Genomic DNA, 12,922 nt, shown 5'->3' with positions numbered 1-12,922 from the left:
TTATCATCGGCGTCACCGGCATCATGCTCATGATCATCGTAAGGGCTTTTCGTGTCTTCTGCAAGATGGACGCAGCGCTCAGCAATCTCAATTTACCTTGACCTCGTTTCAGCTGACTCCACCTTGCGCAGCCACAGAACACATGCGTAACTTCAGCAAAAAAAAAAGAAAATCAGCCTAAACTTGTGATCCCTGTCTTGACGTACGTTTTTTCGATTCTACTTTTCGTACGTAAGTGTTCTTTGCCATTCGACGGCCGCGCACGCTTACAATATGCCAAACAGCACCATTGATTGATATCTGTTTGCTTACAAACGGTTCTATCGTAACAATATTTTCTGTGAGGGTGGGCTACCATATATTTTTGCAGTGATTCTTGTTGAACGCAGCAAAACAGCGGAATAAACTTCCCGCATCAATTTTAGCAATTCTGAGATGAGCTGTTAAGCTGGTGTCGTTTAGTCAGAGACTTAATTTCTTACTCGTATTTTTATGGCTCTTTCCCCTTTGCGACGTTTATTCTACCATGAGGGTGTGCATAATAATACACGTTATAAGTGCTGTGTTAATATAAGCTGTTTCAACTGTACCTATCGCGCACAGTATTCTCAGACATCAGGATTAATGTAGCGTACTTCCAAACACCGCCCTCTGCCTATTCGTCGCAACAGGTGAGGAGAAACTCGTGCACTTGAGACTCGACGAGACAAAATTTGCCAGCGAGGACCTCCAGGCAAATCGTTCGATGCTTGTTTCCCTGAGAGTCCAGTGCGGTGGCGAGTTTAACAAGACAGCAGTTTTGGTGCTGAAGCCGAGTTCTGGGTACATATTCGTCCAGACGGACAAGCCCGTCTACAGCCCGGGGCAGGACGGTAAGTGCACAAATTCTTTAAGCTCCCTGCTCCCTGTCCACAATGAGCCTGTGAGTGCGTACGAAACCAGCAAGGTTGCGGCGAATTTTCCCGGTATTTTCATGTTGCAAGCACCTCAAGTGGAAATGTGCATGCGCAATAGTGTCGAGTGTGTTTGATGGATGACATCAGAAAAATTCAGTGGCGATTTAACGCTAAATTCGACAGAAATGCGTTAGCATTACGTCGTATCTCTTTGAGATTTGAGATCTGAAAGTGTTATTGTAAAGTGTGGCTGCACGTCTTGACAGACGTCTTGGGGAATTGCAAAGTGTTGTTACATGTCTTGCCACTTCGAGGAGCGAAGTGCGGCTGGCGGAAGTCCGGAGCAGATCACCGTAAGTTGCGCTATATATTTTATCGTAGTCGTCATCAGCCTATTTTTATATAAACTGCTCGACGAAGGCCTCTTCCAGCGCGATCTCCAACTGCCCCTATCTTGCGCTAGCTGATCCCAACCTGCGCCTGAAAATTTCCTGATTTCGTCGCCCCACTTAGTTTTCTGCCGTCCTCGACTGCGCTTCCCTCCCGTGGCACCCATTCTGCAACTTTGACTGTCCACCGATTAACTACCCTACGTATCACATCGCCTGCCCACCTCCGTTTCTTTCTTTAATGTCATCTAGGGTATCGGCCTATCCCCGGTTGCTCCCTCATTCACACCGCTCTCTTCATGTCTCTTAACTTTACGCCTAACATTTTTCATCCCGTCGCTCTTTGCGAGGTCATTAGTTTGTTCTCGAGCTTCTGTGTTAACCACGACGTTTCTGCCCCGTAGCACTGTTTGAATGCAATGACTTTACACTTTTGTTTTCAACGACAACGGTAAGCTCGCAGTCAGTATTCGGTATTCCCTACCGTGCGCGGTCCAACCCATTTTACAGCAAAGCGGTCAAGGGTTAGTTTCCCCATTATCGTGTCCGCGTGTAGAAAACAATCCCGAACATAGTGCGATGCTGGGCCTTACCCGTGGCGGAGATGACGCAGGCGTTAAGCACTCCCCATACGTGGGGCGATACCAAAGATTGTACCATACCGGGCCGACAGGCGGTGGAGGTGCAGTTAGCCATCAAGTCGCCCGCATACAAAGCTTCGCTGGTCATTTTTTTCACAGAGTGAAAGGGCACTGAACTTTTATTCTATCAATTCCCTTCTCGGTTATCAGGGTCCCCTGCCAGCAATTAACCAAGATAAATTTACTTCTGCACAGACGAGAACCTGATTGACGGTCATGAATTCTTGCTGCGCTTGTGCCATAATAATCTTCAACCATACTCTTACACTTGCCCGGCTAAGGTCTTCCATTGCGTGTTGCAACTCCTCCCAGTGTTGCTGAACAGGACTATATATATGTATATATATATATATATATATATATATATATATATATATATATATATATATATATATATATATATATATATATATATATATATATATATATATATATATATATATATATACACACGCAGTGTTCATTTGTGAAGGGTGCTGATCATACAACTAGCCTTCCAGGTTGTTATAGAACAGATGGAAATGCACGATTGATCCACACCACGCGGTAAATAATTGTACGCAATTTTTTTCAGTTCTGATACGAATTGTGGCTGTGGATGAAGCCTTGCTTCCCTCGGTGGACACCGTTCACCTCGAGATTAAGGTATGGGCAATGATATTGATACATTAAATAAATTGCTTTATGCACATAAATATAAAGGCTAGGCCAATCAGTGTCTCGGCTTTAGGAAAATGCGCCTACAGAAATGTTCATTCATTGGAAAAGTGGGCGAGAAGCGCTTGCATTGTTAGGCGAGGCTGATGAATTGCACGTGCCGTTTATTCAGTTATTGATCGGCATCAACTTCTGAGTATTTATGACAAGTTTACTTCAACTCTACAGGTTCAAGAGACGTCGTCGTAGAAGGCAGCGATTGAAAAACCTACTTACTCAGGAGGCGTGATAGGCTGTTGACAGATGTGCCAAAATTCCATAATTGTAAACCATTGTGGATAGCAGACTAGACTTAAAGGTAGTCAAAGTAGTTGGGTGACCCTCTTTGTTTATTCCATTGAGCCATCGTTATTGGAGTATTTATTAAGAATATGGTCATGCATTAGATAGTTTACTGTTTCGTAATTTACCTTACTTTACTTATTAATTTGCGATTTATCTATCATGTGAGACTAACTAGCCGGTATTTTCGTTGCACTAGAGTACACATAAACTTGATATAATGAATATGCAGTAAGGCCATGCCACGTTTTTTTCACGAAAATAATTTAATGGCCTGCTCCAAGCACGTGCATGAGTTCATTGTTGACTTCAAGCATTACGAAGAAAGAAGGAAACTTATTCCTTGACAAATGCTGACGGTAGGCGGTACGTCGGACATTTCGCCAAATACTGTCGTTCCTGCGGTATTGTAGTCGGGTGCACAAATGCACTGAATTGATTGCAAGCACTTTGGTTCAGCGGAGGGTTACACTTACCGCAGCCTAATGTCGGCCATTATTGTCTGACTTCGGCTGGGCGCAATTGGCAAAAACAGGCCGCGTGCGCATATTTATGTATGCAACCGTGAACTGAAAGCGATAAAGAAATATATTCTGAAAAAAAAACAGGTTGAAAATGACGCGTGCAGCAATCACTCTCTTTCAAGCAGCCCGAAATGTTGCCAACGACATTGTCACCGGCTGCTAGACAAGCAACGAATTCCTGAGAAAGAAATGTAAGCTGAGCGAGTATTTACACATTCATGTTAGAACTCCAGTGCGCATAAAAAAAGATATAGGGACAAACTAGAGACCACGTGACACGAGTGCTTCTGTTCATTTTGAAACAGTTTGTTCAACATGAACTACCTGTTGACTGATGCGTCAGCCTTGGTGATCAGCCTCGGTTGCTCGTATATTTTTTACTTCCATGTGAGGCAGAACCCGCAGGATGTTCTCTCCTACGCGTGGGACGTTCCGTCCGGGGCCCCGAACACCGGGCTGATCAGCCACGCGTATCCCCTGCCCAAGTACCCGATGTTCGGCAAGTGGAAAGTCATCGTGACGTATGGACGGCACGTGAGTTGGGTATTCCATCTCTTACCCTAATATTGGCTCGTCGATCGTGGCCCGGACGCACTACGGCAATAACTAATTGATTGGTTGGTTGATTCGTCGTGAGGGTTTAACGCCCCTGGCTCCAGAATTCGCGATACACTGCGCAATGCAATAATCATGTTCTTCAAGTGGTTGTCCCGATATTCATTGATAGTTGCACCTTCGACGGACCGTGCCATTTCCACGCACCGGTGTGCGCATTTTGCCTTTTCGTGCATATATTTCGGCGTTCCGTACTGAATAAGCTATTTACAAACCGTGCCGGATGTTCTCTTCTTCTTTGTGTTTTGTTGTATGTGTGGTGATTATGTACATTTGTTGACAACAACTAGGTCTAGTAGTAATTATTCTGATGTGAATGATTTCTCGCTTTTCTGAAGGACACAAATTATCATAATATGGTTGCATCGGTGAATCTCGATGTTAGGTTAACGTTTTCAGAATTGCTCATCCGGTCACCCATTCTTTAGAATAATATTCTTCAGCGCCACTGCATGAACTTTTGAACTGTGTGTTAGCGTGTTTTTATTTATTTCTTGCACATGCAGAAAAATCGAAAATCCGAGGTCTCCTTTCAAGTGAAAGAATACGGTAAGGCTTCTCCGACTGAAATTCAATTTGTTCGTGCATGCTTGCTGATTGCGGTGCATCTGAAAACATATTCGACCTCGAAACGATGTAGGGCGTTGAGTGTTGTCGAGCTGGGAGGAATCGTGAACTTTTGAAGCCCCCTGCGGCTTCGTTTGGAGTTGTAGCAACGGACCTTAAGGAATAGTCATATGCGTGGTCTCATAGGGGAGTATCTGGGCTGGCTAGCGTCCGTAAAGTGAACAAAAAAGATGGCGACGCTGCGTGGTCTCGCAAGGAGGGAGGTGTATCTCGGCTGGCTAACGTCCGTAAAATGAACAAAAGGGATAACGAACGATAGTAGGGCGCAGAAGAAAGAAAGGTCACCGGATAGGGGAGTATCTGGGCTGGCTAGCGTCCGTAAAGTGAATAAAAAAGATGGCGACGCTGCGTGGTCTTGCAAGGAGGGAGGTGTATCTCGGCTGGCTAACGTCCGTAAAGTGAACAAAAGAGATAACGAACGATAGTAGGGCGTAGAAGAAACAAAGGTCACGTGATCTCACCACGCGGCGCTGCAGCCGAGTGGGGGAGTGCAGACGCGCTGGTCGCCGTTGCTGCCGGTTTCGTCTGCTGTCGTCTGCCCTCACTACAACAGCGCGGCAGTTGTGGCCGAAAAACACGGGAATATGAGTCACGATAGCCGCCGCAGTGTGTAAGAACCCGATTGTGCATTGCAGAGGTAGACCATTGCAACAGCTGCGACTCCAACAAAGATGGGGAACATGGGAAGGCTACGAATTGTGCGCACGGCCGAAGAACAAGCCGTGACCACCATCGTTTTGAAATGAGATAAATAAAAATTACACACACATGTATACGTGTGTGTGAGTGTATGATTTGTAATGGGAAACCTAATCGCTGAAAGAGCTTCGCTGGCTAATCCACCACCGTACGAATGGTCCGGCCCGAATGTTTTTTCTTACACGCAGCACTGGTCATATGTGAACCATAAGGGTGCGTTTGAATTTGCTTTATATCGCATTTGTGCTACCGCTGCGGCCGGAGATCTTGCACTGGTCTGTCTCTCACACACGCATTCTAAAAAAAGCAGAAAAAAATAAAAAAGAACAAGAAAGCGAGTTGCGCGCAGAACTTCTTCCTGCTCATCCCGTGTTCCTACTCTAAACCAACAAATGACGCTTGCCGCCTGTCATTCTGTGTTTGCCGAAAGCTTTCAGCCAGAAAGTTCGTGCTCAAAACCAAAACTCATCAAGGAAATGAAAAAAATTATCACCGACGATTACGATACTCCATAATGCGAAATTTGAGCTCAGATCTATACGCGTTATCATTTCGCGATATATTAGCTGGCGCGAACAATCTCTCTCGTGTCGCACATTGCAAACGGAGCAAAGTGTGGCACGACCGCCTCACTAATCGAGAGATCACGATACGCAGTACGTAGGTGAGGCGTGGGCGTGTCTGACAGCGGCCGCCGCAGATAGACCTTCGCTCATGCAGCCCTTTGTTTCCATATATGGTACCGTTGGCGTCATCGCTGAACAAACGACGCGCGCTACTCTGGCGCCGTTTCGTAGCCAGCGTAGCTGCAAGGACGGTCTTGCGCGGCACCTCGCTTTTATCCTCACGCTTTCGCCATGCCCTCCCTCCTCCTCTACTTTCCTCCTCGCGTTCTCTTTGCTATCACCGTCTTCTATCGCCCTCTGCGCTCCGCGTTCGCTCTTTCATCCTTCGCTGCGCTCGTTCCCTCGGTTACGCCGAGGGACGAGGCCAACACGAAGGGGCGTTCAAGGCCTGCGCTCTAAAAAAATGGCTGTGGCTTAGCTAAGGTTAAGCCCAGGATGCGAAGCATACTAGCCTTTATTTTAGTTGTTGAACCACTGTTTAGCCTGGTGAACTGCTGTTGCTTGGCTCTATTTGGTTCGGCTAGACGAAGAAACAACTCACGCAGGCGAGCGCACGAGCTGAGACCCGGCTATGTAGCTACGCGGCCGCAAGCGAGCGCACGAGTTGAGCCTCCGCTTTTGCAGCTGTTATGACGTCATATGGTAGCTACGCGGCCGCGCGCGGCGCAGCAAGGAAGAGCGTGCTTGTGCGGCTAGTATGCTTCGCATAGAAATTCTGGTATGTTTCTTGCAGGGAATATCCGTGAATAAAGGGTTTGTAATACGTGTCACCTCACGGCGTCGCGCCGCAGGTGACACGATTGCTTCCATGTAGCGGGGCCAGCTGGCGTCCTGACAACACCTGCTGTACGAGAAACGCCGGGAGTGGTGTGGCTAGCGTCTCACTTTTATGTTGCACCGGCTGAGACGGATGCATTGTAAAACAATTTACGCCCTTAAAAACACTAAAATGGTGTAAATCGATTTATAACTCCCACTTTTACACACCGTACGGTATAAGAGCGTGTTGATAAGCCGATTGACACCCTCATTTACTTCTAATGGTGTGAGTTGTGTGGAAAGTTCCCGGGGTTGGCCAGTGCCCAACTAATGTGTCGGACTGATTTAGCTCGACGTTTAATTTCCTGTCACGCTCTAACCAGTGTATGGAGCACGGTGTGGCATGTGCACACTTGCCTCGCAGTGTCGCTAACGCTTGACCGTTCTACCCCTGGCTTCGTCGCTTTTGCAGACAAACGCGGCCGCGTGTCCCTGAGGAATTTCTAACCATCAACTCGCGGGTTCTGCACGCGCGTTGATGCGCTGACAGCACGACGGCGACTCCAACACGCACTGAGAGTACATAAATTGCTATCTCAACAAAATATGATGTCAAAGGCAGTTTCATTACGACGGCGATCGCTCGCGGCATAATGCTAAGAGAACACAAGTGGCCTTCCTTTGTTCTCGAATGGTTGTACAGCCCCTCCATCTCTCGCTCGATTGCTTTTGTGACTCTTTCGCTTAATAAAGAGCTTTAGGATGCCGCATGATCCGTACGTACAGGTTGTATCGTCGTGAATTAACATAACGTGCGCAGTCGCTGTTGTTAAATTTACAGCCCCTGGTTTATTAATGACGAAAGTTCCAGAAAAACAAACCTCTCGCCGGGTAGTACAGTAGGACAGCCTTTTTACCGAGAAGTTGAGCTATTTGACATAAAGCTTTTTATTCAGTAAGCAAAACGTATCTGCTTGAATAATTGCGAGATCATTCCAGTAATCCAATGAGATAAATCGACGCTATAGTCAAATGGTGCATAACTATGCGCGGAAAGCATGGCATCGTTTCTCGAATTAATGGGACAACTTAGTCGTATCGGGGTGACCACGTGTAGCCCAAAGCGCTCACGGCTTTGCGGATTGGCTCAGTTTATATGCTTCGACATGGGGATCACCTAAAAACCATCATCAGTGACCGTTGAGTATCGACGTCTCATGCCACTATAAACACCTTCTATGCCCTTGTGTAAGGCAATTTTTTTTTGGACAAACGCAGTTTTGCCAACGTTTTCTGTTCATCTTCTGGTGCCGAAGGTGATTCTGCCGAGCGGGCAAGATAGCATCAACGTGAAAGCAAGGTAAGTGACCATCGGCTGGCGCTTCTCTGCGAAAATATATTAGTTCTATATATTGGGCGCTTCGGCGTAATAGCGCACTCAACGTTATTTCATGCGACGAACTTAGCCTGAAGTCCGCGTAGGTACAGCTGCGCCCTTTACGGAATACAGTACGGCATTCCGTTTACAGGTGTCAAGTTTACAGACTACTAGATTACCGCGGACATGGACGGCAGTAGCAACGCTAGCAGTGCCATCTTACGGCTTTTTTTCTAACTACAACGCATTACAAATGTCTTCTTGTTGCATACGAGTGTTCCCGTCAAAGAAAAAAAAAGTGGAATTCATGACCAAAATTTTGTCTCTGTACATGCTGTACGCCAACACCTAAGTAGACTGTGCTTGGCTTCTGCAACAATCGCTCTGTTCCCTTTTTGGCCAAAGGCTGCGCAACAAGATGGCACTACTAACGCGGCTACTGTTAACTCAAACAGGCTAAGTGACTTTTTGTGGCCCCCTTCTTTTCAAAGGGGATGCGAATAAATCAGCATCATCTCATGACTACTTTTTGGTCACCCGGTATAACGTAGTAGCAGCAGGCTATGACAATTTACATGTAGTCCTGGATTCTGTATCATACGAGACCTCGCGATGAAAACAAAGGAACTTATTGTAGTCATTGGTCTTAGCGTCTTTTCCGAGTTAATTGCCGGAGCAAGATGGCAATGCGGATCAGTTGGTTAGGATTCATCGCATTTTCGGTAAGAGCGCATAGCAACGAGGGAAAAAAAAATTGAAAAAAAAACACAACATGGCGCTGCGTGGTCGTATTTTTCTTCCTTTTGTCGGTATTGCTTTTGCGCTCTCACCAAAAGTAGGGTAAATTTCCAGCTGTACTTACGCGTAGAAATTCATAAGCGTCATTGAAATGGATATCTGGAGCGATACTGTGCACTATTTATGCAAACATATTGGCACTCGCGAGAGCTTTACTAGCATAGTTTTCCTACCGTGTTCACCTAGTATCACTATTTTCGATATCACCATCTGTAGATAAAACTACTATTGTTGCTCAACTACTATGATCAGGTAAATTTTTTAAAAACTTGCCAAATAATTATTGAAGCCGCTGCCTATGTACAGAAATCACATATGTTAACGGGAACGTGTGAGTAGGCCCCAAAGCACAACTGAAGGCACAGGGTGCGCCGTTGGCCAGTCGTCACCAGAGACTACATGGTGTTATAGTGCCTGAAATATACCGGTTGGTGTGCCGATCGTATGTTTACGCTTCCGATTATCTTATATTTCGTTCGCAGCTTTCTGCACCTCTTTCTCCATCCTGTGTTCATGCTTATGAGGCACTTATTGCCGCACATTTGTTTTTATCCATGTTCCCCAGATTTCCGTCAAAACCAATTTTGTTCCACAAGTCTCTGGTTTCAAAGGGAAGCCAAGCCCATGTCACCCGGCACTGCCTGATGTGTGATTTCGCCTTGACCCCCCTCCCCCTCCCAAGACGACTGGTCTACAGATCTTTGGTTGTCTTCCTACACAGTCAAGATGTCTCGTTTTAGGCTCAGAATGACATTCGATTGGGGCTGTGGTTCCCACGGGCAACAATAGTTGGTTTGTCCGCAAAAAAAATAAATAAAAACGTGCCCTATTATTTTTTGAATAATCGCGCAAACATGTAAACAAACCATAACCGAAGCCGCGCTTTGCGCAGCGGTACGTCTTTCCCGCAGTGAGGGCCCGACCCACGTGGTTCGCCGCATTACGGGACCTTGCGGCCGCCGTCGGCAGGCATCAGTCAAGGGGGTATACACAGATCAACAGTTAAACTAGTCAGTACATCCTAGGCTCTATAGAGGTGCGCAATTGCAATTTGGCTACGCTGTGCAAGAATGCTCGCCATACTTCGACAGTCTTACTTTCGTTTTCTCGCGTACAAATAAGAAAGAAAATAATACAAAAAAAATTAGACGACACTATCCTAGCAGTGGGGAGAGCATGCTTGAACAGTTAGGCCAATCAACATGTTCGTGCCTGTTTCTGTTCATGAAGGGCCGGTGGCGCGCACAACACTTTCATAATTGTCGATGGCGAGCACAGCACCTTCATGAAGGTGATGTGCGCGCCATCGAAGGTGCTGTGCCTGCCATCGCCAATTATGAAGGTGTTGTGCGTGCCATCGGCCATTCATCAACAGAGGCAGGCACGCACATGTTGATTGGCCTAACTGTACAAGCATGCTCTCCCCAGCGCTGGAGTAGCGTCGCCTATTTTTTTGTATTATTTTCTTTCTGCAGTTATGATTCGGGAGCGCACTCCCCTGCTCGAAGCTATGTCAGTGCGTCGGCAGTGTTTTCGCCAAGGAGGGCCGGCATTGAAAGCAGTAAACAAAAGCTACTCCTTAATTATTCATCTCTGCATCCCTTTATTGCCAGATGTCCTAATACCATGTGTTTTGCTTCAATTTCGCCTTATAACACCTTGACAAACTTGCCTTCTATCTGTGTACAACGGTGATAACTTGATTGTTATCGTCTACAAGCGATAACGCCTCCGCCATTTTTAACGTTCCAGTTACGTTTACGGGGAGTCGGTAAAAGGCACAGCCATTGTTACGCTGTCGGTGCGGAATGAAGTCAACCACGACGTCAAGTTTGGGACAAAACTTGTGGCACAGGTAAGTGTTCCACCTCGAAATCATAATAAGGGAAATAAAATCCGGTATGTAAGTCGTGTCCCCACTATACCCTTAGTGGTGGGCACTCAGGGTTAACGTTCAACCACCTGCGCTTCTTTGCCGCGCAGCCACTACATGGTACGCGAACGTTTCTGCATTCTGTCCGCACCAGTGGGTGGCCATCGAGACTGGTATCGAACCCGCGACATCTTCTTTAGCAGCACAACGCAATGTCATAACGCTCATTGGCCACCGCGACGAGTTCGAAGCCCCCAACCTTACAGCTCCCCGTCTAATCGTGAGCCGTTCGAAGTTTCTACAGGGGAAGGCAAGGAACTGTTGACACGTTGCACATGCACTCTACACCTTCACCAAGCAACCGTGACGTGCTGAACTGAGGCCAATCTTTTCGGGGCAGTGCCGGTCGGGGCGATGCAAGGGCGAAGTTAAGATATTACTTGGTCTTCAGTCGCGAAACATAGTGCTTGGTCAGGAGGAGAGCTTCAGTGAGGAGAAGGAAGGGGGGGGGGGGGGGGCGAGTCCCGGATCAATTTCTACTGCCGCGGTTTATTTATCGTGTGCCTAAATAGACGAGCGTTTTTTGCATTCGGCCTCATTGATGCGGATCATCACTGTCGAGAATCGAACAGGAGACGTTTTGCTCAGCACTGAGCCACTGCAGCAGGTAAAGAGGGGATTAAGCCAGTGGATTAATCTTCGCAGGGCACTGAAGCGTAAGGGTAACTTAGTTGAGTCTAGTAGTGTATTCTGCAAAAACTTTACAGCGCAATTCACATGGAAGGAGAGCATTGATTTTGCTATCAGAATGAATGCGAAGCTTTCGTTCTTTTTTTTAAATTTTGCGCTGGAACCACACTTTGGCCGGGCCGAGGGGAAGTGACGAATTTAAGCGCATTTTCTCGTATAGCGGGTCATTTTGGATAAAGAAAAGGTATCCGCGTATGTGTGTGTGAGAACGAGAGAAAGAGAGAATGAAACGTAATCCATTTATGACTTCTTATCGGTCTGGTGCTGGAACTTCAGTGAAGCATTTGCAACCGTGTTTGGTTCAGTTGTGGCACGCTAAAGAAATGTCACATGTTCTCCTTGCATTCCAAAGGCATAGTCATCCGTAGAAAAATTGCATGACAATTACTTCAGTAGCACTCTGTAATGGGATGCAAAGACGACAACAAAATCGCGAGTGTGCTCTTGGGAAAGGCGTAAAGGAAAAGGCGTAAACAAAAAAAACATGTAGTAAGCCGCTCAGCGAACCTTATTCTTATATCTTTTAAAATGTAATTATCCACATGCCTGGTCTGACTTCTCAACTGCACGAAATACCCTTGTTCAAAGTTTTGCTCGCTTTCCCAGTTCTTCCTTCACTGTGAAACTATTCGTACGTTCACATCGCTCAAATCTTGGGCCCCCCGTTCATTGAGGGTACGTGCCACGTTTTGAAAGATCATCATCATAACCATCATCGTCATCTTCTCGATGCGCGGTTCCAAACCGGGAAGGCGGCGCCATTGGGAAAATTTTGGGAAAGGAATGCAACAGAAGCCATAGGCGCCAATGCTCCTCGTGAAGACGTGCCATGTTGAAAAGGACTCAACACCACGGTTAACAATTTTCTTAACAATGAACAACTTTCTGCCATAGCAGTAGCAAACAGCAGCAGTGGAAGTAAGATATCTTACGGTGAGCATGTGCCACATGTGAAGAGGAAACAACAAGATGCAGGCTGTCCAGTTGTTTTCTTGGAATCGCCTTCTAATGCATGCGAGTCTTGGCCAATACCCCATAGTGGGCACGAGACTTCGGGAGAAGGCAAGCACGCAAACAAACGGACAGACGGACGGATTAGGTTTCGGGCTTCCGCCCGTATATGCATGGTGCTCCTGGGCCTGCAGCTTTTACGTTTAAATTAAAGCCGGTGTAGAACGTCGCAGTTCTCATGCAGGTTTCATTGGGGCTCGTGGGTCGGGCTGAAGTAGGTTTAAAATAAAATTGGTCGGGACATTCAGCGATGTTTGATGTCGCGAGTTATCATCGCCTTCTGCACACTGCGCTTCGTCACCTGGCTACGGCGTTTGCATGGCAGCGTCCACTTTCG

The 12,922-nt window shown here is 46.7% G+C and overlaps 1 protein-coding gene across 6 annotated transcripts in view; it reads left to right on the top strand.

Annotated features, from left to right (window-relative positions):
• Positions 1-12,922, top strand: part of LOC135905091 (A.superbus venom factor 1-like) — a 312,000-nt gene that overhangs the window by 218,944 nt on the left and 80,134 nt on the right. For all 6 annotated transcript variants that reach the window (XM_065436075.1, XM_065436074.1, XM_065436073.1 and 3 more), the window contains 6 exons: positions 672-872; positions 2,501-2,571; positions 3,846-3,983; positions 4,571-4,613; positions 8,054-8,135; positions 10,704-10,806. In XM_065436075.1, the coding sequence (XP_065292147.1) occupies positions 672-872; positions 2,501-2,571; positions 3,846-3,983; positions 4,571-4,613; positions 8,054-8,135; positions 10,704-10,806 (638 nt within the window). The remainder of the gene's footprint in view (positions 1-671; positions 873-2,500; positions 2,572-3,845; positions 3,984-4,570; positions 4,614-8,053; positions 8,136-10,703; positions 10,807-12,922) is intronic.

The sequence above is a fragment of the Dermacentor albipictus genome, chromosome 6 (assembly GCF_038994185.2).
Source record: "Dermacentor albipictus isolate Rhodes 1998 colony chromosome 6, USDA_Dalb.pri_finalv2, whole genome shotgun sequence".
In the NCBI taxonomy this organism is placed as follows: domain Eukaryota; kingdom Metazoa; phylum Arthropoda; class Arachnida; order Ixodida; family Ixodidae; genus Dermacentor; species Dermacentor albipictus.
This window is presented reverse-complemented; position numbering and strand designations above follow the sequence as displayed.